Source organism: Watersipora subatra, chromosome 9 (genome assembly GCF_963576615.1).
Source record: "Watersipora subatra chromosome 9, tzWatSuba1.1, whole genome shotgun sequence".
Classification (NCBI taxonomy): Eukaryota; Metazoa; Bryozoa; class Gymnolaemata; order Cheilostomatida; family Watersiporidae; genus Watersipora; species Watersipora subatra.
This window is the reverse complement of record NC_088716.1, coordinates 25,707,470-25,732,671: the sequence shown is the minus strand read 5'-3', so window position 1 is coordinate 25,732,671 and position 25,202 is coordinate 25,707,470. Positions and strand designations below refer to the sequence as shown.

The following is a 25,202-nucleotide window of genomic DNA, read 5'->3' as shown; positions in this document are numbered from 1 at the left end:
AATCAAATATTCACATGATTTATTTTTATTGCAAAATATACAAACACTAAAATTCGCTATGAGCGATATCAGGATGGGGTTTGTGCATTGTTCGATGGAGTGGAATCAGTACGTAGTTTCAACATGGCTAATACTGCAGATTTGTAATCATTCAGAGTGTCTTTGCTTTCTCCCTCATTGTGCAACCTTGTCACAGCCTCGGCAAACCGACCAACATCTTCGCTCCAACTTTCCTTTCGCTATATAATAAAATGCCATAAATTTGTTTGTTTTCCAGCCAATATGACCTTCTTCTTACAATGCTAATTGTTTAACCATTTCTTTGGCTGGTAAAGTTCAGATTGTTTAATGTTCAGATTCAATGCCAGGGTTAAACAAACATCACTTGTAATAATTGATTATGCTAGTTGGGTTGTTTTTAACCCTGAAAGATTACACTTGTTGGTTAGCGCATCATCTGCGAGAGTAACGGATATCATAAAATGTAAACATTGGAGTATATATAGGTATCTATAAATTTAACCCGTAGACAACTGTATAAAACTTCCATTGTATTTGTAGCAGAACTTTTACATTTCAATGATTACAAGAATATAAATTAAGATACACTGAATTTAGATGCACAAATCTAATCTCATCACAAAGCTTATAAGCTTAAATATCTATTACCAAATTCCATCATTAAAATTACCCTTCATTTGTATAGCATTGAACCATAACCAGAAGATTTTATTACATTCATGAGGCGCTCAGTTGTCAAACTTGAGGGGGTATCATGTGATTTGATTGGTCAAATGAACCTGTATACAGTAGGCGCTCCTATAACGTAAATTCCAGATAACGTAAAAATTTATGTGAAGTTTTTCTTCATACTACGTAAAAATTCCATATAACGTAAAGTGTCAAGTCTGTGCAAGTTCTCAAATTCGATTTGAATTGAACATATATTGCCACACTTGTGAAAAAAACGACGTGCATATATCATTATATCTATCATATATACAACCTCCATGACATTTTAGTTCGTCGTGATAGATCGCCGGATGGTTCAACGAAACAGAAAATATGTAGCTGCGTAATTGTTCATAAATATTTAAAGGCAATCATATGGTTCAGCTGTTACAGTGCAGTCCACCAATATGAACGTGGCGAATTGAAGTTCTGTCAAAAGTTCTCTTTTATCCTAACCTGACCCTGGGTACAGATACACTACGAACAGGTGGTACCGTTTTTTTATAGTAAAAATATTTTGCTAATTGGACTTACTGTAGATGAATGAAATATTTGTTATTAGTTTTACTTTGCAGAAAAGACTTTGCTGTTAAGAAAGAATAAGCAAATCGTGGAAAATGAATGTCGAATATTTGCGCTGCCCTTCAACTTATTGTACAAGTTCTGCAATCATGGTCTACAAAAACTAGTGAGATTGATCAGAAAAAGAAATAATACTGCAGTTATAGTACAGCCTGCAAATTGAAAATTCAAGTCAAATTTTCCTTTTTGTATAGCCAAAGGAGTGAGTTCGGGAAGACCATGGAATGGCTTAGGTAATTTCTATGGATTATACTGTTCTTATAACGTAAACGTTCCTGGAACCGATTATTTATGTTGTCGGAGCGCATACTGTATAACTTTCTATGTACTATTGAGGATTTTAAGCGACGTTGGCTCCGTTTCTTCAGTGAGTTTACAGTTTTCCATTTTAAAAACATGAACTCCTTTTCCTAAAGGCTATGAAAGACTATTAGACTCCTTCAGTTATCGAAATTGACACCGAAAAGAAAGGATTTGCTCACCATCGCACTACATTTACACTGCATTAATCATTGCGCCATATTCGCTGCCCAAAGAACGCTGGAAAAATGAAATACTGTGAAGTTTGTAAAGAAAGAAAAGACTACGTACAGCCTGTGGCAGTTTCTCCTGCAGACGCTCTATCTTCTCTTTAGCCTTGCTTCTCTCCCAGTCATACGCTTCTAAATCTGCCCAAGTTTTCTCCCCTTCCCACTCCTCCACTTTCTGTAGAACCACAAACGGATAAAAATATACATTCTCTACAGACTGTAACTCTCCTATTCCTGGAAATAAAGCTGAAGAAGAGAACATAACACCTAATTGAGCCATCTTTATTCATGTAGTTTGAAAAGATATGACCATTAGCTGCTAGCAGAACCCGGTACAACCCATTTATTGCAAAAGGCTGTAACATGAGCCTTTCTAGAATATAAAATTGAGCTAAACTTACTACAGACAGCCATAGAGTTATCTCTATATCAATATAGTAGCATTGCTATCTTTTCTATTAGTTGCAGTGACAGGAAAGTCATGTATACCCCAACAAGCTATTTATATCAATTCACAGATTTCAACTGATATGCAATCACGATGTGATGCATAACTCAAGCAAGCTAACAGATTTTAAGGAATCTATCCACATACTTTCAGAATGTTGCCATACCATTCTAACCATTGCATGAAAACCTCGAGTGATAACAGCGGCATTCAACAAGCGCTATTTCTTCCTTACCCAAGATTCATAGTAGAGCGCTGTGAGTAGGTATGCGATGTAGTCGCTGTTCTGTTGTTGAATTGGACACTTGTCCGACTGAATAGTTACTTCATCTGTCTCCTGGTCATACCTGTCGCCAAGGAGTCGTATCATCTTGTCTTTAGCGTGGTAGTCGAGGTCAAGGCAACTCATCTTAAACTGCCACAGAGCAATGTAAATAGACAATGATCGCAAATACGTACAGTAATCCCTGGCTTTGGTTACATTCAGTTTTCACGGATTCAGTACTTCGCAGTGTAAAAAATACCCATTAAAATAAAATGTTGGAGAAAATAAATAACAATAGAAAGAAAAAAAATGAAACACGTCTCTTTTATATAATAGTAAAAACTGTTTAAAAGTCACTTTTTTATTAATCGGAAAAATAATAATTATTATTATTGAATAATTATTATATTTATAAATAATTATTTATTTTGCGTCTTTCAAAGCTTGTTAGACGATTTTGAGAGATGTGGGTGCTTACGAAGCGCGATGAAGTGCTTCACAAGCAGATAAATAGCGAAAAATATCTCACTAGTGAGATACTTTTAGGTGTATCATTCTGCCAGCACCGCCATGTTTGCTATTTTTCTGTTACATTTGGTGAAGTGCAACATGCTTTTGACGTCCTTCATTACGCTTCTCAACACTTTTGTTACCGCATTAAATTCCGGCCGAACAATTATTCTGCCCAAATTAATTCAAATCGATTTTCGAAAAACCGATATACCGCTAGTATTTAGGCAATATTTCGAGAATAAAAACATCGTTTTACAGTAAAAAGCATCTTATTTAGAAAGAAATTCTCTACAAGATATATATAAAATTGTTTAGTAAATCTCACTCTCGCAACTTTTCTGTGCCTTGAACAATGCGGTGTGTTTCTTATATCTATGACGATAACGATCTGCTTTTGCCGTTTTGAATAATAATTAAAAATTGAATTGAGACAAAACATTTTCTATTGTGCGCACGTGATTGGCAACAAGGTTGTTTCGTTGGAGACAAAAATTGATTAGTCTAGCTAGTGTGTAGGCCTCGTAATGAGAAGAAAAGTGACACCCTATTGATAAGCCGATACATCGGCTTACGGTCTGTACTTATATTACTGTGCAAGCCGACACAGACCGTGAATTTTGTGAATTTTTACTTATGACAGGACAGATTAAACGCAACAAGTGAAGGATTGTTGAATTCTGATTAGAGGCCTAATAAAATAAACATGTAATGCAACAGTCAATGACACAAGTTTGAACTACAGACAGTCAATACAATAAAAAATGACAAAAACAGCCATGGACGGACAAATTGACAAACTGACAGAAATGATATCAATACAATTTGAAAGATCAAAAATATTGCAACTACAAAGTCAGTCCTGAAAAATCAACCCGGTTGTGCACAAAGGTAGCTGTAACGTCCTAAAGCAACAAATATGGTCGCCAATTTGAAGACGCACTAACCCAAAGACCTTGACACATATTGGAGCTGCAAATAAGCTCTGCTATTAGACACGCAATGGGTGCATAAAATGGTGAAGACGGGATACCTTCATGGTAACCAGACGACTCCGTGGATCTCTAATAGTGGAGTGAGAGTAAACATAGTCACAAGTTGTGATGGAAAGGGGAAAATGCGTTTCCTGTATTCCCTCTTCATTCAGTTCCTGCGGCCAAGGTGTGCAAAACTCTAAGAGAACAAAAATAATTTTCCCTAAGCGCCAAAGGAGCTTCAGGCAAACTCTATAGGATCAAACATGAAGAGGTGCTGGGAGTTATCTACCCATATTCAAACCAAAATAAAGCATTTCATAGAACAAATAGATACTTTTAAGAGCAGCGCAGTGTTTGCTGATGTGCCGTGGAGTGAGATGGAGGAAATTGATAACTTTCATTAGTTCCATATTGTGGTACTTGTAAGGAATAATCCCCTGGTTCTCTCCAGCATTCTATAACAAGCAAAGCATCTATCTATAGAACTCAGTGTTTGTCATGTTTGTCCAGTTATAGCAATAAAGTTTTAGTAACGAAAAATCCACTTTGCAGAAGGTTTGATCTCGGAACCTCCGGTTTTGGAGGTGTCCATCTTATCCATTAGGCTATGGCGTTCAATTGATCAGAGTAATCAACAATGGTGAAGATATCCACTGCATTGGTTAAAAGATGCGAAACAACATTGCCCCAGAATGATTAGAAGCTGGCCTCACTAGGTCACTGCCCAGCGTTGCATGGGTAATAAAAATAGGTTATAAACAGTTGCAGGTAATGCAGTAGGTAAAGTAGTGTTATGTTTATAAGCCGTTTTATTACCCATTCAACGCAGGGCATTCAGTAGTCTACTCAATAGCTTACTTAAAACCTGTTCAAAAAGTTGTAAGCAAATGGTGCCAAGCAGATGCAAAACCAAAATTCTGATGCCTGATCAAAGCCACAAAAGAAAATTTAGAGTGTAAAATGTGAAAATGAGTGAGCATATGATAAGGCATGTTATTATCATACTGAATAGATATAGCCAGCGTTCTATAATAGTCTTGGATATTTGCCATGTAAAAATGAACAAGTAATCACTTTCACTAAGCTTACAGATTATTCCTTTGGAAGAAAGTTTTAAAAGAAATAAATGTTGACAACTGCATTTGACAGCTCAGACAGTATTAATAGTTTTCAAAGACTCAGTTATTATAAACCATGTAGTTGTCTGCACTTGCAGACACCTTATTACCAAGCAATCAGGCAGCATACAGTGATAATGTCTATGGAATCTGACAGTAAAACGTGTCAACTCGTCAGGCATGGTATTTGATGAGAACTTAAGTTTTTCTCTTGCGCTTCCTTGAACAAAAAGCTTACATTTCCTACTAATTATTCTATAACAGCAATTCAGAGTCGTCCACTTTTGTTGGGATAAACACTCCAGTTCCAACTTTTTCACATCGATTGAAGCTCTCAAAAAACACTTCTGCAATGCATTTTAATAGATTCAGAAAGAAAATATTTCTCTACAGACAAACAATTGTTGACAGTCGGTTTCCCTTTTGGCTGAGCAGACTGCATCCTTCCAGCAAACAGACTCAAGACAGTTATATTAGTTATACAGCAGAAGAGATTACAAAATATACTTATGAAGATGAGATCAGGTTAGTAACACTTATTCATTAGCAGTATTTTCAATATCCTCCTGACTGACAGCCTCTGGTCATATTGTTTATAAACACATCAGACTGTCTTGAAAAGGTTCTTCAATGATGTGAGAGCAATAGAAAATGCTCATCAATAAAGCTTGTGAATGTTATAAAAGAATGGATTTTAGAAAACTCGGTTAAAAGTGTCTGTCTCCAAATGTCTCAGCAAATCTATACGATGAATAATTATATGACAGGCTTCATTGACTGTATCGACGTACAGTGTGCCCTTGAGTTACGATTACCTTGTTATACGATTGTTTCCTCTTGCGATGTAAAACACGATGATTTTTCATCCTCTCCATTCACAATATTTGTTGCCATACGACATCAAAACATATTTCTCTCGAAATTCAAATTTGGCAGTCAGTGTGCTGATTACGTGAGAATAACAAATATGTCGATATGCTATTTGCCAAAATCTCTCAAACAACGAATGAAAGAGATACGATACTTGATCTCGCTCAGTTTCGCAATATTCGTTATTTGCTATTGTGAAAATGAAACCGGAAACAGATAGATGATAAAATTTTTGCGATGAAAAAGTTGAAGTTCAGTAAAATAATAAAAAATACATACTAAAACCTTCAACTAAAATTTAGCTGTATGTGTCTAGTAAGTTAAATTCATTTAAATTAAATTCAACCTTTATGTTATATGTTCTGTCTCGAAGGTAAGAACTCCCTATGGTATGCACGACACGTACTACATTGTAACGTTACATTTTATTGCAGATCATAACTATCAAATAGACTAAAGTTACTGTAGGTAACTGTAGTTACTAAGGTCAACAAATTATTTTCTTACTAATTTTTAATATGTACAGTCTGTATATTAAAGTTTGATGATTTTTAGCAGAGGGCGGGTGTTTGCACTAAATATTTATTATGGGTTTTTATGCCTCTCTCTACGAAATCTTTGCCTTACAATGCCAACACTGGAACAAATACAAATCGTATGGCGAGGGTCCTATTGTACTTGATCGCATAGCTAAAAAATGGTATTACTAAGGATACACAGCAAGGCGTGGGTTTGCTTCTACAGTCACATAAATTCCTGATGGTTCAAAAGAAACACCCTCATATAGATGTTTGTGTTGCTAAATGCTTGATATTCGTATGGCAGCAACCAAACTTTCACACAACAGACCTTTCATTACAATTGCTTTAACATAATTGTTTTCAGAATTACGATGTAAACTTCCAGAAAATACATGTAATGTATCTGATGACATCCCCGATGTAATTTCCACCATACATGTGTGATGATGCAATGTACATCTTCATGAAGCATAACAGCTTCGTAAGAAGATGACAAAGGAAAGAAAGAAAATATATTAATTACTATTTTGTATAAATAGTAATAAGTAATTAATGTAAGTTAGTTTAAACCTCAACTATTTCAACATACAAGTGCGCTGTATGACTCTACACGTGTCTGTATGTCTCTACCACCATCTCTACCTCTAAACCTAACATTCATGAGTTGCAAAAGTTCGAGCAATCCCTCAAAATCCAGTCTGACGTCTGCTTAGCTAACTGCAAACAGAGGCTGTACATGTTTTTAATCCTTTGAACCCTAACAGCTGGTATTCCGGCAATCAAATGACTCTGTTTACATATGCTGCTTTTAAGTAACAGAGTAAACCAATCACATTAATTCTTGTACAGGGCCTTAGACCAGAAATTTACTTCCATTTTTCAAATACTTTCATCTACATCCTTTATTATAATAGCAATTTTACTGAATGATATTGCGAAAAAAATTGATATGACTCGTTTGTCGGTATGTCATGGATGACTGTGATGCAGATGAAGAATTATATGGTCCTAATCACAGGTGTCCTTTAGCGGGATATTGCCGAAACCGAGGCCGGGCCGTAGTCTACACACAAAAGTATCCACCCAAATATCTCACCAATCCGATGAGCAGCACACACAAAAACTAAACCAATCAACAGAGCCACCCATCGTGTAAAAATATTCCAAGTTTCAAGTCATGTCTTGCACAACTCACCTTATGGTTTGTCAAAACTTGTCCTAAAGTCCCTTTAATTTGAGACTGCCCGATTGCTGTTTTAAAAATGGTTGCTGCTAGCCTAACCTAACGTCCTGATTCAACATCTCAGTAACTATCGGTGCATCGCTAAGTGCTCCCAAACCTTTCAATTCCCTCTTTTAGCAATGCCCCGATATTTACTGAGATGTTGAATCAGGACATTAGGCTAGGCCAGCGGCGACCATTTCTAAAACAGCAATCGGTCAGTCTCAAATTAATATGGACTTTGGGACAAGTTTTGACAAACCATAAGGTGAGTTGTGCAAGACATGACTTGAAACTTGGAATATTTTTACACGATGGGTGGCTCTGTCGATTGGTTTAATTTTTGTGTGTGCTGCTCATCGGATTGGTGAGATATTTGGGTGGATACTTTTGTTTTTGCTCATAACTACGTGGACCTTTGTTGCTGTTTTGTGTGTGTAGACTACGGCCCGGCCTCGGCAATATTCCGCTAAAGGACACCTGTGATCCTAATCATAATTTTGCAGATTACTTTGAGTCATAAAACGATGATGTAACGTGTGCTTGATGGATATGTTGCTAATGTAAAGCAGAGGCTGTATGCGTTTTTAAGAGCCATTGTTGTACAAAAAATGGTTCTGCGAAGCAAATGTTTGACTGTACATCGTAATTTACATGTGTGTGACATACTGTGATACGACCAATCAGGAAAGACTAGACTTCAAAATTCACCTTGACATATCCTTGGCGAATCGGAAGTGGTACGACGGAGGGTTTGAATGAAGCCGCTGTAGGCCATACATTCGTCCAATCCTGATCCACCTTCATCACCTTCTCCCTCGGAGGAGGTCTCTAAACATGAATCATAGAGAGATGATTCATCAGTTGGTAGAAAGTATTAAAGTCAACAAGCATTGCCAAGTGTTCACATCTATTTTAGATATTTTATATTACACTAAATGTTCTACTCTCAACGTACTTTTGTGCTTGTTAATAATAATAATAATGTGGTAGTAGCTGGTCAGTAGTGGTCAGTCAGCAGCTGGTCAGTCAGCACCTTATGTAGCCCAACAATTATAGCAATTCAGATTATGGAAGTGATGTAAATGCAAAAAACTTCGATTACAATGACACAAGTGACGGTTATAAAAGTTTGGAAGATAGTGGAATGGGCATAACAACTTGATTTAAGGACTGTGGCATGGGTGTCGGCAAATTTTTTTTAAAAATCATACCATACATAGACAGTGGTAATACATAAGCGAAAGAATGTCTATGTACAAAAGACTTTGCTAACACAAATAAATTTGAGTTCAAACCACATGTGTTCATAGAGTACTGATTTTATTGAATGTTCAACAAAAAATTACACAGGTTTTAGTGATTTTTGGCCCGGTAAAACACAAAGGATTAGCTAGGACCAACAAATACAAAAAATACTACAATTTTATCTGCAAAAGGAAGCTATGAGTCTCCATATACATGTACCTCACTGAACATTTTAAACGGGCTTTTCTTTTGTTCCACGGGATCTTTGTGAAGACCCGGTATTCTGTATATCCTAAACCCATCTTTATCACGTTTGTCACATTCTGCAATAAACACATGTACCACAGGAAAATGAGATGAGGCTACAAGTGCTTGGTTTCCAATGCCAAATAATCACTCTGTGAGTCCATGCGGCTGACAGTTGGGTTGATCCAAACTCCAGTAAATATAAATTGAAGCAATTCATGGATAACAGCCATCTTCTATTCGCAAATTGCCACCATTGTAAAATGTGTGCTGCGATATTACAATTTTTTTTTATCAAATTTGCGTTTTATACTCATTGTGTGGTTGCTGGCAGCTCCTTAATATAGAAACAACTTGATAATAAAAATACCAACAGTTACTCTAATATCTCCAAACTTACAAGTCAACAGTCAAGTTTTAACGATTTCTAGCATTTCTCTTTATTGTGATAAAAATATATAAATTCTCCTACAATGATAAAATTGTACTTATTTGCAGCGATTTCTGTCAGCCAAATGCATACGTTCCAAAAGAGCATATTTTACTGCACACAATGGCACATAAATATTACTTAAAATTTGAAAAAAATTGATCAATTTGGCTGCGGAGTCCACCTTAAGCAACACCATTTCCATACAAGACCGCCCTCATAGGGTGCATTCATGTATTTCAAACAATTATGTAAAATTGTTTGAAAAACATGAATGCAAAATAAAGCATTTGCAAAAAAGCCTAAAAATTTTATTGTCACCTTATGATATCAAATTGTTGCAAACTAATCTATTGGTCATTGACTGCAAAAGAAGAGGATGGATGTGAGAAAGTGGCCCACTGTAGAATTGACCTTGTTTATTGATAAGCATTTGTACCCCAAGTGTGACGTTTACATTACTACTACGTTTCACCAACTATTAATTTTTTAGACTTGTCTGGATTGTGAAACAATCTATGACAAATTTTTTTTCAGTGAAATCAACACCGCCTAAAACCTAAAACCGTTATTTATGAATGACAGAAAACTGCAGCACTAAACCTTATAGATATAAGTACACCAGCATCAGTAACTCACTCAGTCAATATTCATTACACGTATTTCATGTAGAGATTACGGAAACCTTAGCAAAATCTGCAATGATTTTAGGATGAAAGCGGGTTTGCCTTTTTCTCTGGTATGAATTACAATAAATGAAGCATAGATAACTCCAGCAAGGCAAATATTCTTTTTAGATATTAAAAAGTTTGTATGCTGTGCCAGTAAAAGCCATCGGCAAATGAAAATTCATCATACGGAATCACTGTATGAATCTTATTTCACCATACGAATTCAACAAAACTTTCACCCCAGTTCCAATTTGGCAATCGGTGTGCTTATTACGCGCGTCGAAATAAAAAAGACGGCAAATGCTGTTCGCCGAAAACCTTTCATAATGCATGAAAGAGACACAATGACCGATTTCTCTCAGTTTAGCAATGCTCGTGTCTAAAACGATAATATTTTCTCTTTTAAACCAGTACTAAAATTGGAGTTGCGATCCCTTCAACCAGCAGGTAAGAGGTCAGACAACTTGTGTATATATATATATATACATGTATTATATATACTAGCTGTGCTATCCGTCGTCGCCCGGATAATAAAAAAGTCTTTGCACAGAAAAATGATTTGTATTTAACATACAAAAAAAATTGCCATTTCAACTTTCAACAACTTGCAACAAAATTTACATTACAGTTAATTGGTATCAAAAGATTCACCATGTCTTACTCTGCTGTATTGTAGGTACCAAATATGTGAAAATGTGATTACAAGCTCTTAAAAGCTCAAAAACGAACAGTTAATCGCCGCCATAACAAAACCGCCGTAGATCGGAATCAGTTTATTTCACTGGCGTAGTCCATCCATTTGATTATTGTTTTAACACGTGATGTTCTCACGTGAATTGAAAGGCCAATAAAAGGCTCAATATAAAACTTCTCGTAGCACTAGTTTATGAAAAACACTTCGGGTTTTACTGAAGAGCCCTTACCAAATATAGATGCTGGCTACTTTACAGTTTCATTTCGGCTTGGTCTAAGCGTCTAGCCGTAATCTGATCATATGACCCATATTTCCTGCCAAGCAGCGTGAATAATTTCTGCAGCAATTTTCGACATCACTGGTGTCCAACAAGCTCATCATGTTTATCAGAGGATGATATGCACTTCTTCGAGCTAAGATTAAAAAATTAAACGAATTTCTACGGTAGGTTTTGAGATATCAGTGCTCAAAATGACAGCATTACAATGATGATGAAATAAACGCGTACGAACAATAGACATGATTTTATTGAATGCGTGAAGTATGTTTGTGAAAATATTTCGATGAATGTGGCTGCAGGAAAGCATAAACAGAAGCCATCTTGTTCAAGTACGTCCCATTTGAGCCGTTTTGGAAAGAAATTCTAATCTACGGCAGTTTTGTGATGGCGGTGATTAACTGTCGGTTTTTGAGCTTGTAATCACATTTCTACATATTTTGCACCTACCTCACAGCAGAGTAAGACATGGTCAATCTTTTGGTACAAATAACTATAATGTGAATTTTGTTGCAAGTCAACCTTTAATGACTTTGAAAGTTAGCGGACCAATCTTTAACTTCAGTACAAAACTGCCACGTACTTGTTGTACGTGGCAGTTATGATTTAACACGGCTTACACTTGATCGACGCCTATAACTTCTCTTCATGTACTTAAAAAGCTAGTATTGGCTGCAAACACATTTTATTCAAAATTGTTAAATATAAAATAAAAATATACCTTCAAATTTAGGATGAAATATAAAAAAGTAAGCTCTAACAAATTACGAAGCAAGGCACAGGCTATGATATTATCACAGATTAATTGCAAGCAATAAATAACTGGTAGAGATATTTCTCGGCTTCTCAATGCATACTTATTAAGAGATCTTTGACAAGTTGGAGGTAAGTTAGCAGATTTATTGCAACAAAAACTTTTAATAATGGGCCGCTGGAAAAAAGGGCAAAATATAGGCAGCATTCGCTTCGCCGTAATAGGGTTAAATTTATCCTTTCAAAATTCTAACGAGCCATTTGAAAGTTACAACGCCCCTCTATTTGAATGTCAGCCTCTATTTGACCACCACCTCCAATTGATCGCCAGTAAAGAAGAGGGGTTGAAAAATAGAGTGTCATGACGTTCAATTAAAGGTTTTGCGGTATATATATATATATATATACTCTATATATACATGACTATTTATATAAATCTCAAAGTTTGTGTTTGTATGTCTGCCCTCCGGTTTGTTCTGCTATAGCTATTAAAATCTCAGAATTAAAAGCGCGCGTTCTGCTGGATTTGAACTCACGAAGATTGCAACCGCATGTTTGTAAACCAAATATCTAACCACAAGTCTACGAAGGCACTTACTATTTCATAGTTTTTAATTGTACGTATTCTGTATAACTTTCGTGATTGCACACGCGAAATGCGCACTTTTCATTATTAATTAATATATCTTTTGCCTTTGATATTTTTTTTTAATTTTCTAAGTTATTTTTTCCTGCCAGTTTTAGTTTTCCAATTTGTAATGTTCAAATGTGCTGTTTCAATTTTAAGCGTGCCGTTACAATCCTATTTCCAGTTTTTCCTAACATTTGATTGTTAGATCTGCGAAAGCTAAATTCTTTTCATGTGGACAATTGTATTATCTCGAGCAGGAATATCATCTACATTCTTTCTCCCTTCAGTCAGACAAATTACCAGACAAAGACAGTCTGATATCTCATTTTTACGTTTGTACCAGTATCGACAGGTACCACTATCATCGTATTCTGAGTTTTGATAGATAGCTTCTGCTGCAACAGAAAACTTTTTTATACACACATTTCTATGCACTAATCATTGTTATCATTAATTCAACATATTCAAGTTTTTCATTTTGTTTTCTCAGTTCGTATTAACTGTATCATTGCCAAATCATTTTTCATTGTAATTGTAGCAAAACAGATTTTATTAGGCCGTTACTTGCTAATTATGTCACATTTACATTTAAACACGTTTAAAATGGTTTTATTTTTCATTTTAATTTATTTGACCAGCACAAAACATTTTTCTTATGATATCAAGTTTGAAGGTTAGAACGGTAACTGTTGTTATTTGTTAAATAATAACAACTTTTCTGTGCAGACTTTTATATTACCCAGGCAATGCTGGGCATTCATATATATGCTGGGTGGATCTATATATATAAATCTCTAAGTTTGTGTCTGTGTGTAGTACTTCGGTTTGTCAAGTTATAGTCATTAAATTTAGGAGTGAAGAATCTGTATCGCAGAAGATTTGATCTAGGAGCTTCCTGTTCACAGGGCAAACACCTTACCAATTAAACTATGCGAGGTTGATGGATTTATAGGGCGATATATGTCGCTATGTGGATGACAATACGCTACCGCTCTCCTTTACGACGCAACAAAATTTTATGCTTGTTCTCGCAGCTTTTAGTAATAAGCTTAATCAAATTAGTCATTGGCAATTTGCCAGGCTAATGACAAGTGACAGGCCACTACATTACCTCTCCTTGTTTATAAGCTGATGCTTTAATACCCGTTTAACGCCGGGCATTCCGCTAGTATATATATATATATCTGTATAAATATATTATGTATACAGTAAGTGCTCCTACAATGTAAATGATCCGATACAGAAACATTTACGTTATAGGGAATTTACGTTATAAGAATGGGAAAATGCATGTAAATTGCCTAATCCGTTCCAAGATCTTTCCAAACTCCTTCCATTGACCATGCAAAAGAAAAAACTTGACTGTTTTAATTTGTGGACTGTATCGTAAATGCAGTATTATTGGTTTGCATCGCCAACTCTTCTCCTTTTTATAATAAATCTCAGTGGTTTTACAGACCATGATTGGGGTAATTTTACAACAAGTTGATGGGGACTGTACATTTTCTACGTTAATTTACAACGATTGGCTTACTTTTTTACACAGCTATGTCTGTTCTACAAAGTAAAGCTGATAACAAATATTTTGTACGTCTACAATAAGGCAAAACAAAATCTTTGTATTAAACGAATCAGTTCTACCTATTTGTCGTCCATCTGTATCCATGGGTCAAAGCTAGGATAAAAGATAACGTTCGACGACACTCCAACTCATGATATTCAGATTGGTAGACCAATGCTATAACACCTGCACCAATTGATCACCCTTGAATTTGTGAACAATTGTGCAGTTATCCTATTGCTCTTTCTGTCGACACATTTAATGATTTATTATGATGAATTAGAATGTCGTGAAAAATATATATACAGTACATATAAAATAGATATAACGCTATATGCACAGGGTTTTTTTTCTGTAAGTGCGGCGAGATAAACTAACATTCAAATCGAATTTCAAAACTTGCCTGACTTGACACTATGTTATATGGAATCTTTTACATAGTAGAAGCAAAACTTTACATAAAATTTATACGTTATCTGGAATTTATATTATCAGAGGTATATGTTACAGGAGCGTCTACTGTATCTATACATATATGCTAATTAAACTTATGATTCAAAAACCATAACCATTTTTTCAAAATATTGCGGCCATTTAACTGAATAATTGTTGACTTAATAAGACATGAAAAGAATGCCATAAAAGCGTATAACATTGAAATTGTCTCTTGCACCTAGAAGGATAATTCATAGCCAAAACCTCACAATTAAACCGAATCATCCAAAATTTATTAAATTCAAAGATGTTGAATAAATCATTTTGGCCCAGATTTTACCTTGTTTGCAAGGCTGAAATGGTTCTAACTTGATGGAGCTCTGTTAGAGTCCCATTTGGCTAATTTGATAACATACCTAACTTATCGAATTTGATAGTGTAAAATACAAATGTGTAAATAACAAATGCTTTGAATCCTTTGATAATTTGCAATAACCCTCTCAACAATTATGGCTGCTATAACATTGATTTATTGCACATTTTATACGAAATAAGAAATATTTACAACTGTACATTGTGGAAATATGACATACTCTAATGGGTAAAACCAATGATATACAGCTCCATATACAGGGGGCTGTATATCATTGGTAAAACACTCTGAAAAGAATATACCTTCACTTCTCGCAAACACTTTCATTTCTCACTAAAATCCAAATAACTTTTACGTAAACAGCATAAGCTGTGAACGTGAATACCACATATTTATAAATGAACTCCTAGTTTGAGTTGTTTGCTTTGCAAAATGTTCGTACAGCTAGGATTATTTCACGTTCTACATCATGAAATACATTACATACTCGGCATAGGAGGGATTCCTTTCCCAGTAAAAGTTCTTGCAGTTATAAAATTGATTAGATTATGCACATTAGTATGCGAAGCCAAATACGTTTTGTTTATATTCCGAAGCCTTAAACAAGATTTCAGCCTGGGCGCAGCCATATTTAATTTCGCCGATTCTCGCAATTCGAGATGACCTAATAAAAGGGCCTTGCAGTTGCACACGATCGTCCGATATCTTTTGCCGATTTTCATAATAATGTTTTTATTTAAGGTTCTTCCAGTACTCTGAATAACTAACGGATTATCATGAACTATTAATATGTGAATATTTTCAACATTCAACCGTGTAATTTCATCTCTTTATTTTTAAGAAAGGTATGTAACTTGATCTCAAACTATATAGTACTATTTGTTGAACCGTTGGGTTTTGTTTATATTTAACACAAAGTAGTAAAATGTAATCATCTTGAAACGATAGCATGGTTTGAATTTACAGAATTTTTATTAGAGCATTCATTTTGAATTTAAAATATCGTAAGATGAGTGCGGCTACGCGGCTACGTATTGCAGCCTCATCTTTGGTATAACACAATATGTAGGCTACTCAGGGCAGACACGGCCTTATGACTTTTTATATGTTTCAAGTGAATTTGTACGCTCTAGGTATTTATTAATATATTGTAATATGGCATATATAACGCTGGCAGGTTGTCATTGAAATAGTATTCTGGCTAGCAACTTACACAAAGCGCCCGACGAATCATCATAGGCCTATCAATTTGCCACCCTATGGATTGAAATGTTTAGTTACGGTAGTTTATCTGTCGTTTTTATTCCTGTTTTTGTCAATGATAGATTAAGTTTATATTTTTGTCTGTTATCCATAACTTTATAACAAACATAGCGCGTGCAAGCAACCTTTTGCACCAGTCGCCTTAACCAACCTAGTCGGTTTTAGGAATTACGTTAGTTCCAAAAATCTACTACAAAATCTAAATTACATTCGATTCTCTTCAATGCTCCGAGATTTATGATTCTTTAGGCTTTTTCATCTTTGCTCGACCCCATAGGGTTCATTACTGTTTTTAACATTTCAGTTCGACAAACCCTTAATATAAAATGCATGTTTCTGTTTAGTTCATAAATGCATGGTGCAATGGACATTGCAATGGACATTAATTTGACGTGAAGTGCTGAGAAAAATTGTGATTCTACATTAGAAAAGTGACCCTAGAAGTACCCTTTAGTATTTTTTGCAAGTACGCCTATAATTCGCTCACAAAACAGCTGTCTAGTTTTGTGGATATCAACAAAGTAAAGTGAGACCACCACCGTTGTGTTTAAGCGTATCAAGTTTGATGCTAATGTGATTGGAAAAGTAGAATAGATAAGATTTGGAAGTTTATTTCACTGTCCCTTAAAGTTGAATCATCCCTGAACTCGGTTATTATATACAGTAAACTCCAGTATAGTTTTTCTGCAAAACTGTTTTTAAAGAAATTAGATTTTTAGGAATTGTCCTTATTGATTGAAAATGTAAAAATTAACTCAAAACCTTGGCAACAAAGTTTTGCAATTGTGTCGTTTGCTTGTTGTGTCGATGGACATGAACACAACAAGCAAACGCTCTCCATTTCATTACAAACCTTGCGCTAGCCTATAAACAAAGGTTACAACTTCATTTGATAATTGTTTTTTTTGGTGTGGCAAAATACATAGCTGAGTAAGAAAATCCAGGTTCCATTGGTATTAGTTTAATACATGCTAGTAATATAAAGCATGTGATCGAGTAAGTATATAAACAAAGACACGAAGCATCTCAGTACTGAAATATGAGTGCAATCTAGGAGAATTATGTGTCGATGTTGAAAGTTAGGATATCAGATGAACAGTTTGTAATGGCAACAAGTGATAAATAAGTAATGCGAAAGAATTTTTTTGAATTTGCTTATTGTCAACAGTTTGTTAAATTCGTTCTTGAAAAGGATCAACATTCCTGTTCGGTTGTTCCATTTTATTTAAATTATACACTTGTAATAGCCATAAATAAGTTTGAAATATAACTGCAAATGATTTTTAGGGTCATAACAGCTTCAAATTTGATATCAAGTAACATTACAAAAAAGTGGGTGTTTTTGAGTACCTTTGAAGTGGCTTTTTCAATCCTGAAATGGATAAACCTCTTTACATAACGTGTAATTTAGTAATTGTTCAAGAATTTGAACAAAATGCCTTTCGAACAGCCTTGTAAATGGATTGTTGTCAAGGACTGGGCATGCACAACCTTCCATTTTAGCATCATTAAAATATGAAAGCAGCATATTTTCAATTATCTGCTATATGTTTACTTAATAAAGTGTTGCATAAACTTAAGTAATATGCATAGTTGGGTAGGATTTAAAGGCATTGTATCAAATGCAAACTGATAAAAGCAAATTTAAAAATTGGTTTTGACATGACTCTAAATATAAAAATGGAACGCCAACTTAACACATTTTCCAAATTGTGTAACGTTTATAAAATGGTCATAGTACTCCACCTTTAAGAGGGAATTTAATACTTGTTGGAAGAATCCGAGAGATGTTGATGAGCCTATTAAAAATGAAAGTTATTAGTTACCTGGTAGATCGGAATAAAAACTGTCTAAGTCCTTACAGCGGTTCAAATCAATGGAATAATAGAATAAGGCTTGTAGAGCATACAGTCATAAATTACTTGGGCTGCCTTCTAGGGGTTGCATTTAAGAAGTGGCTAAAGACGGCAAATTCAAGTGTCACCTCTTGCTTCTTAAGCTTTGTTCACACTATATCGCCGTATGTCAGCATTGTCCTTTCGTCATTCATTGTCAACTATGTGCACCGGGGACCGATAGCGTCGACGAAGCAATGCGGATACGTTGGGAAGTTTGCAGCTATCAAACTTTTCCGATATTTCGCTGAGCGTCGACAACAACTTGTACATTGTGAACCATTTCGGCAATAGTAATTCACAGATAGCCTGATTTATTTATTCTCTGAATGATAGTTGCTGCGGGACTAAGATATGATTTGAGCATCCGAAAACAAAGGGTTTTTTTTGTGAAGAATCGCTAAGAAAAATGAGAACACTGCGCCATTGGGGATTTGTTGATCAATACAAGCGCGGATATGTTTGTGATAGTTTGAACATTGTTACCATCGATGATCACCGAAATATTGCAGCATCAGTGCCAAGTTACTGCAATATTGTATGAATCAGCCTTAATGCCACCAAAGGGAAGATTCATGAATGTATGAAAAAGTACCTTGACAAGTCTGCATGGAATGGATAAACAATCAAATTAACCTTCTCATGACTGATAAATTTACTTTGGACCAGAATTTACTTTGTGCACCAACATTGTATTTTTGTGTTATTTTTATTATTGATATAACAAATCATCATACCTACCGCAGATCCCTTCACGTAAGGTTTGTCTTATTTGCACTTTAGGGCTAAAAAAAAGATTTACAAACACGAAATATATATTCATGCAAGAAGCTATATTCTTATGTCATAAAACGAAAATTGTTGAATAATATTGAACATCATATACCAAAAACCTCTAATAGAACGCCACCTTTATTTGAATGCCACCTCTATTTGACTGTCACTTAAAGAGTAGGGTTGAAAAGTAGAGCGCCCTGGCGTTCAAATAGTGATTTTACGGTTGGTATAAGAAGACTAAATATTGACCTATAAGTACAAATGCAAGTTATTGCAAGTTGCTAATGTTAAGCAAATCTATTATCATGCTGTTACAGCATAATGATCATAGTTTTCTGGTTTTTTATCCTAAGTTTGTAAGTTATACAGTCACGTTAGGTGTCGTTACTGACCCATTTGGACTAGAAACAATTAGATTTGCAGTTGTGTGTTCATTATAGTAGGACCTTGCAGTCAAATTTTAATACAGCCATGTTGTTTTTTACTGTTTTTTAAACATGTGAGAAGGTTGAACAATGTTTTTTTATAGAAAGACATTTGAAGACATCGAAGACATAGAAAGGCCTGTTGCTATATCTTGCATGTATCGTAGCACATTGCACAGGCATTATATGATTTTCTCCAGCTTGCTCCTAACCAATACAAATTCACTGTTTCTTATAAAATAATGACTTGAAAATGTACAGAGTTGTCAAGTCATGGGTTGCGACTTCTAGTTTCTGCAAAATGCATACTTTTTACTGCAAATTGTGCAAGGTTCTTGTCATTTTTATTGGGTCTATGTTGAACTTGTTTGCCAAAGCTTCACTTATTGTGACTATCGGCTTAGTGTTAGTCAAATAAATTTTGGTGTAGTTGCCAGTTTTGATTCAAGTAGCAAGGTTGCTCGTTTATATCATTGTAATTTTTGCTGTAGAATGCGCAGCAAAAATATTAATTCACATATTGTAAAACTTCTATTTAAACGTCATGGCGGTCTATTTTTCACTTCTGCTCCTTCAATGTCGTTTTATTAGAAAGGAGGTTCAAATAGAGAGTGATATTGTATTTTTCAAATAGCCCATCAGACTTTATGGATGAAGCAAATTTTGCCCATATTTTGTACTCTTCTTCGGGTGGAACGATATTATTTCTTTTCTATGCAAGAAATCTGACAACTTAGCTCCAACTTGTCGTAGATCTCTAAATAAATATGCACTGTGAAGCTGAAAAATATCTCTACCAGTTAATACAGTATCTATTGCTTGCAATTAACTCGCAATGATCTTATCGCCTCTGTTTTTTAAATGGTTTGAGCTTTCAATATACCATTTGATCGTAAATTTCAAGGCATATTTTCATGTTATAACTGTATTAACGGTGTTGCATTACAGTTTATTGCACTCATTTATATGTCTGCTACAGTTTTCAACCAAAACTGGCTTTTTATGTGCAATGGAACAGGGGTTATGAGCGTTAATCCATTGTAAGCTGAGTTTAAATAACTGCAGTGAGGCTATAAAATAATATTCTATAAATCTGAAAATTTATAAATTATATAATATAATAATCTATCAAATGCTGCAAATATATATATTCAAAAACAAATGACATTAATTAACTATATTCATAATACATGCAAAAAACAAAATTAACATTTTTGAAACAAAAATAGTTGTATCTTTTGCTTGGCCAGTTGTGTTCCGATCGTTGCGTTTGTTTGGAATGACATGATCTTCTGGCTGTTTAATATCTTCCACGATGTCCTCTGATCTCAGCGCTTCTTCCGCACTGCTGAACTAGTCAATATTACCGTCCAAATAAGTTTTTCGGCAAATCAAAACTTATGTCAAACTATTTGAAAAACCTTTCACGAAAATAATGTTTTCGTGAAAAGTATTAATGAAACAGTGTAATGAAAAATAGTAATTTTTCATTACACTGTTGCTAATCCATTGCTGTCATATAGACACTCGAAAGTATTTTTATTTGCATTGTTAGCTACTCCAACTGTTGAAACTAAATACAGTTTAATTTAATTTTAAAACGGTTTTGCGCCCACTTTGTTTCCAGTTTGTTTGCTGACTGCTTAGTTTGGCAAATATTGGTCACAGACTGCAACCTGGGTAGATAGGTAGATTTTCACTTGGTATTTTTATTCATACTTGAAATTTTTCTGGTGAATTCTTGTACTATGCATTGCTCATTAGTTTACTTATCCTATTTGTAGAATCGTTACATCGGTAGCAATGCTAAAGCCGGCAGATCCAAATGAGCGCAAGCCAGCTGCCTTCCGTAGGAAAGAGCAAGTTGATCGCTGGCAGAACTCCTCTACAGATCAGCAAGGGACTTCAAAAAAAGATGGCGCTGGCAAGGTTCGATTTGACCGAGGAACAATATTTCTTGCCGCGTGTGGCCAATGTGATCTTCCCGAAGTTGGTGAGCTTATCGAGAAAGGAGTGGATCCTAATACCACGAATGTAGATGGATTGACAGGTCTTCATCAGGTAAAGCATTCGTCTCATTTTGGTTAGACTCCTCGCACCTGCTACCTTGTGTTGTGTCACATAAATTTGTCATTCTAGCACATAAACTCGTTAGATGCTAGCTCATTTATTACGAGTCGATCCTCAACCCTTTTGAGATACTATTTCTGATCTGACCAGAGCATCATTCTTGACATATTTATGTAAAAGTGACGTCTGGCAAAAAATGCACTTTTACCATATTGTGCAAGACGAATTGACTCGCAAGCCACATCGTTTTATGTTCCCACAGCTGCTATAAACTGCCGTGTTTGTGAGTTTTACAGCTGCTGTCTGCATAGGCTAAAATCGCTGAAAACATTCTGAAAGGTTACTTGTTTATAAGATTAGGATTGGTAGTGTAATTTGTAGCGATTTTGTGAGAAGGGCAGCCAGTCATAAATCACACCGTGAGATATGATTTGCACTGTATCGAGAGTTGAGACTCTTTTTTTCCGAGTCAATACAAGTGTATTGCTTAGCTTTACAATTCTCAGCAGCCCTCCTGAGCCTATGACCAGTGTAGCTAAAGGTTGGTTCACACAATATCACCGTGTCTTGGCTTTGATGCCACAGTACTTCGGTGACCGTCGATGATAACTATTCAGTTCACACCATCACAAACCCATCCACGTTTGCATCAGTGACGTAGCATTCTCATTTTTCAATTTAAATTTTCGGCATAAAACCTCTTTGTTTTGTGCGCTTGAATCACATACTAGTCTCGCAGCAACAGTCACAAACGGAAATAGATAAATCACGCTATCGGCGACCGCGAATTACCATCGCCGAAATGGTTCACATTTAGAAAGCGGTCATCGATGCTCGGCGAAGGATCGAGAAAGAGTGACAGTTGCAAACTTTCATGACGTGTCCGCGTTGCTTCGTCGATGGCATCGGTTTACGGTTCACATAATCGACGATGAACGTCGAAAAGAAAACGCGGACCTACTACGATATAGTGTGAACCAGGCTTGAGCTATTAGCATTAGCAGACCAGCTATAAATGCGCAATGCTTGCATTGTTTGCAACATAAACAAATAGGTAATTGGCATGAAGGTCAGTTCGAACTAGGGTCATTGTTACGCAAAGAATAGAATGAGCTTAGCCTATTACTTTATCGCTGATCTTTTAATAATAATCATCAAAATGGTTTCTCTTTGTTGCATCTTTGTGGAAATAAGTACTGTAATATTTAATAGTAAAACAATTTATTTTAAAGAAAATTTTTTAAAATATTACTGTCTTACACATTACTTGTGAAGCGATAGAAATACAAGTATTCATATTACTACCAACGCTGGAGCTATACTCGGCAGAGTTTACATGCTGCTGTAAAACTTGCAGAAGATTTCTCTGTGATCATTATCCTGTTTAAACCCGCAAGCAATTTTTAAAAGTCAGCAGTTGACAGCTTTCATATGATTAACTAACTACTATCTGGCTGCGAACTAGCTATGGCTATGTTAAGAACTCTTGACAAATCATTTTTTTGTGTGCACCAATGAATTAGATACCAGTGTTGCAGTGACTAGACTCTGTCAACTTCAACTATGTGTAAGGGTAGTGAGAAGGCAAATTGCAATTTGAAGGTTTTATTTTTGGTTCTTCAAAATAATTACAACATGGTCTTTTTTATATTCGTTTAGTAGCAACATGTAGGCATCCCGCTGCGCAAATGCATGTGTTGTGTAGGGCGTCTGGCGCTGTAGTCTTAATGCAAATGGTTTTACCAGTTACTCTCTTTACTAATCTCTTCAGCTGCATACAAATGAGATATCTGGTTGCTAGTCAAGGCATCATTGAATTTGGTAATTGATGTTGCTACCACCTCGCGCCCGATAAAATGGTAAATAAAGCAATCGATCAGTAGTGAGCATTAACCAGCTCAGGCTTGACGTAGTAAGTCTGAAGCTCATGGGTTAAACATCGAGTGAGTTCACAGGGTGGACTATGTGGCTGACATTCGCGGTGAATGCTAGTCTATTCCCCTGAATAAGGGGTGCTTGATGTATTTGCCATGGTTCTCTAGGTGATCATCGGATGCATGTTCCTAACTGAAAACGGAAATCACTGAAAGGAAAAAGTAGTTGAGTTAATAATAAATACTTGTTAACTCTAAACATAACATCATACTGACTAAAATTAGACTTGTTTAAGATGAATACTAAGAAATATTCAATTTATATGACAAGTCTTGCAAGAAAAATAGATTCTATGAGTGTCAATGACAAAACATTAGGATCAAATCTTACACGGTTCACGGTCGACAAGATCTTACAATCTTGTACAGTAGACGCTAGCACTAGCCTTTTGCAATTATTTTTATTTCAGCTTCAATGTGCTTCAACCTTTAAAATCGTTTTTTCTTCTTTTTGTTCTGCTGATTCTTGGGGAATTTCTGCTATGGCCTGGTAATGTAAACACAGTTGTAAAGTATCATACCAACTTTTGACATACTGTTAACTGTTGTACAGAAAATTGACGTGAAAATTAACTATTTCAAATTGATATATAGGTTGCTGTTTTGCAGAGCTTTGAGATTTACGATAAAGGAATAGCTTGCTCACATTAACTACTAGCCTATTTACTAAAGCTGTAACGCAGGCAATATAAATGCTGCACTGCGCTGCACTGCACTCAAGTGATAATGGCATTGCATAAAGCTGCTGTTAGCTATAATACAGCTGAGTAAATGAGTTCCCATTACTAATATACGCATCTGGTTATATAATGAAACTATCTCTGATCTGACCAACTGCTTCTTTTGCTCTAATTAACGTTTCGTTCCTTCTAATGAACTCCATATTATGACTCTCCGCTCTGGCTTATTACAGGTCATGAGGCTTTTACAAAGTACCATAGTTAGTAGATGTGCTATTTGCTAGATTGCTATGGTTAACATCATGTTTGGAACTACTGGTTATTCAAGTGCGTTGTAGTAAGATGAGCCCTATACAGTTGATCCAAGCTCTGTCACACTTGCAATCGGTTTTTGGTCTAAAGCTGTTGTCCATGTAGATGCTGATTGAAGCTGCCAATTTTGTGATAGCTTTTTGCCTTTGTCTTTTATCGATATAGGTAGCATTCAGTAGTCAATTTGAAACAGGCTTACTTGAATATAGCCTCCGAATTTATTCTTATGGTTGAAAACATTATACAAGGTTTAATTCTTGGTTTTAAGCCATGCCAATTGCTGTTATGCTGTGGCATCTTGTGTCATGTTTGTAAATGATGCAAAATGCAAAACCATCGAAGATCCTTTATAAGCCTTCTTTTGCATAGATTGTTCTCTTTAACGCACCAAGTTAGATGATTTGTCACTTGTTAATTAAAAGAATGACCTCATGCAGTTTCATCCCGTGACTATCATGTTATCACATGCTTTGTCGTGCTTTGTCATGCACACCACAAATATAACACTTTCTGAGTATCAGCTGCTCCCATCACAATTTGGGTTCTGCTAACTGTATAAGTGAGATCCAATCTCATAACCAAGCCTGCAAACATATAACATTATGGCAAGGTGTCTTAACAAGATTTCGATTTGTACCTTATGAAGCAACTGGCGACAAGCCGTTTTAAAAAGCTCGGAAGAATTTTGACAGGAATCAGCATAGATTTTCCTTTGAAATTGCACAAAAATGTTTGCTTGATATGTTAGCTGT

The 25,202-nt window shown here is 35.5% G+C and overlaps 2 protein-coding genes across 6 annotated transcripts in view; one reads left to right on the top strand and one right to left on the bottom strand.

The window, feature by feature from the left end:
* Positions 1 to 2: 2 nt before the first annotated feature.
* Positions 3 to 15,724, bottom strand: LOC137405471 (small ribosomal subunit protein mS35-like). The gene is made up of 8 exons (XM_068091746.1): positions 15,582 to 15,724; positions 9,243 to 9,346; positions 8,487 to 8,606; positions 4,379 to 4,499; positions 4,101 to 4,240; positions 2,528 to 2,707; positions 1,906 to 2,019; positions 3 to 239 (listed from the first exon to the last, which is right to left on the bottom strand). Exons 1-8 carry the CDS (start codon positions 15,721 to 15,723, stop codon positions 69 to 71), a joined length of 1,092 nt encoding a protein of 363 aa, XP_067947847.1. The 5' UTR covers position 15,724; the 3' UTR covers positions 3 to 68.
* A 65-nt stretch (positions 15,725 to 15,789) lies between these two features.
* Positions 15,790 to 25,202, top strand: part of LOC137405470 (protein phosphatase 1 regulatory subunit 12A-like) — a 75,320-nt gene continuing 65,907 nt past the window's right edge. For all 5 annotated transcript variants that reach the window (XM_068091745.1, XM_068091743.1, XM_068091744.1 and 2 more), the window contains exons 1-2: positions 15,790 to 15,939; positions 21,239 to 21,515. In XM_068091745.1, coding sequence (XP_067947846.1) covers positions 21,258 to 21,515 — 258 coding nt within the window. In that variant the 5' untranslated portion in view covers positions 15,790 to 15,939; positions 21,239 to 21,257. The remainder of the gene's footprint in view (positions 15,940 to 21,238; positions 21,516 to 25,202) is intronic.

Coding starts and splice junctions, on each gene's coding strand:
- LOC137405471 (XM_068091746.1), bottom strand. CDS start 15,723: ATGGCTGCGCCCAGGCTGAAATCTTGTTTAAGGCTTCGGAATATAAAC. Junction 4,241..4,378: donor ACACTGCGCTGCTCTTAAAA/GTATCTATTTGT, acceptor TTGTTCTCTTAG/AGTTTTGCACACCTTGGCCG. Junction 2,020..2,527: donor CGCTCTACTATGAATCTTGG/GTAAGGAAGAAA, acceptor GTGGTTCTACAG/AAAGTGGAGGAGTGGGAAGG.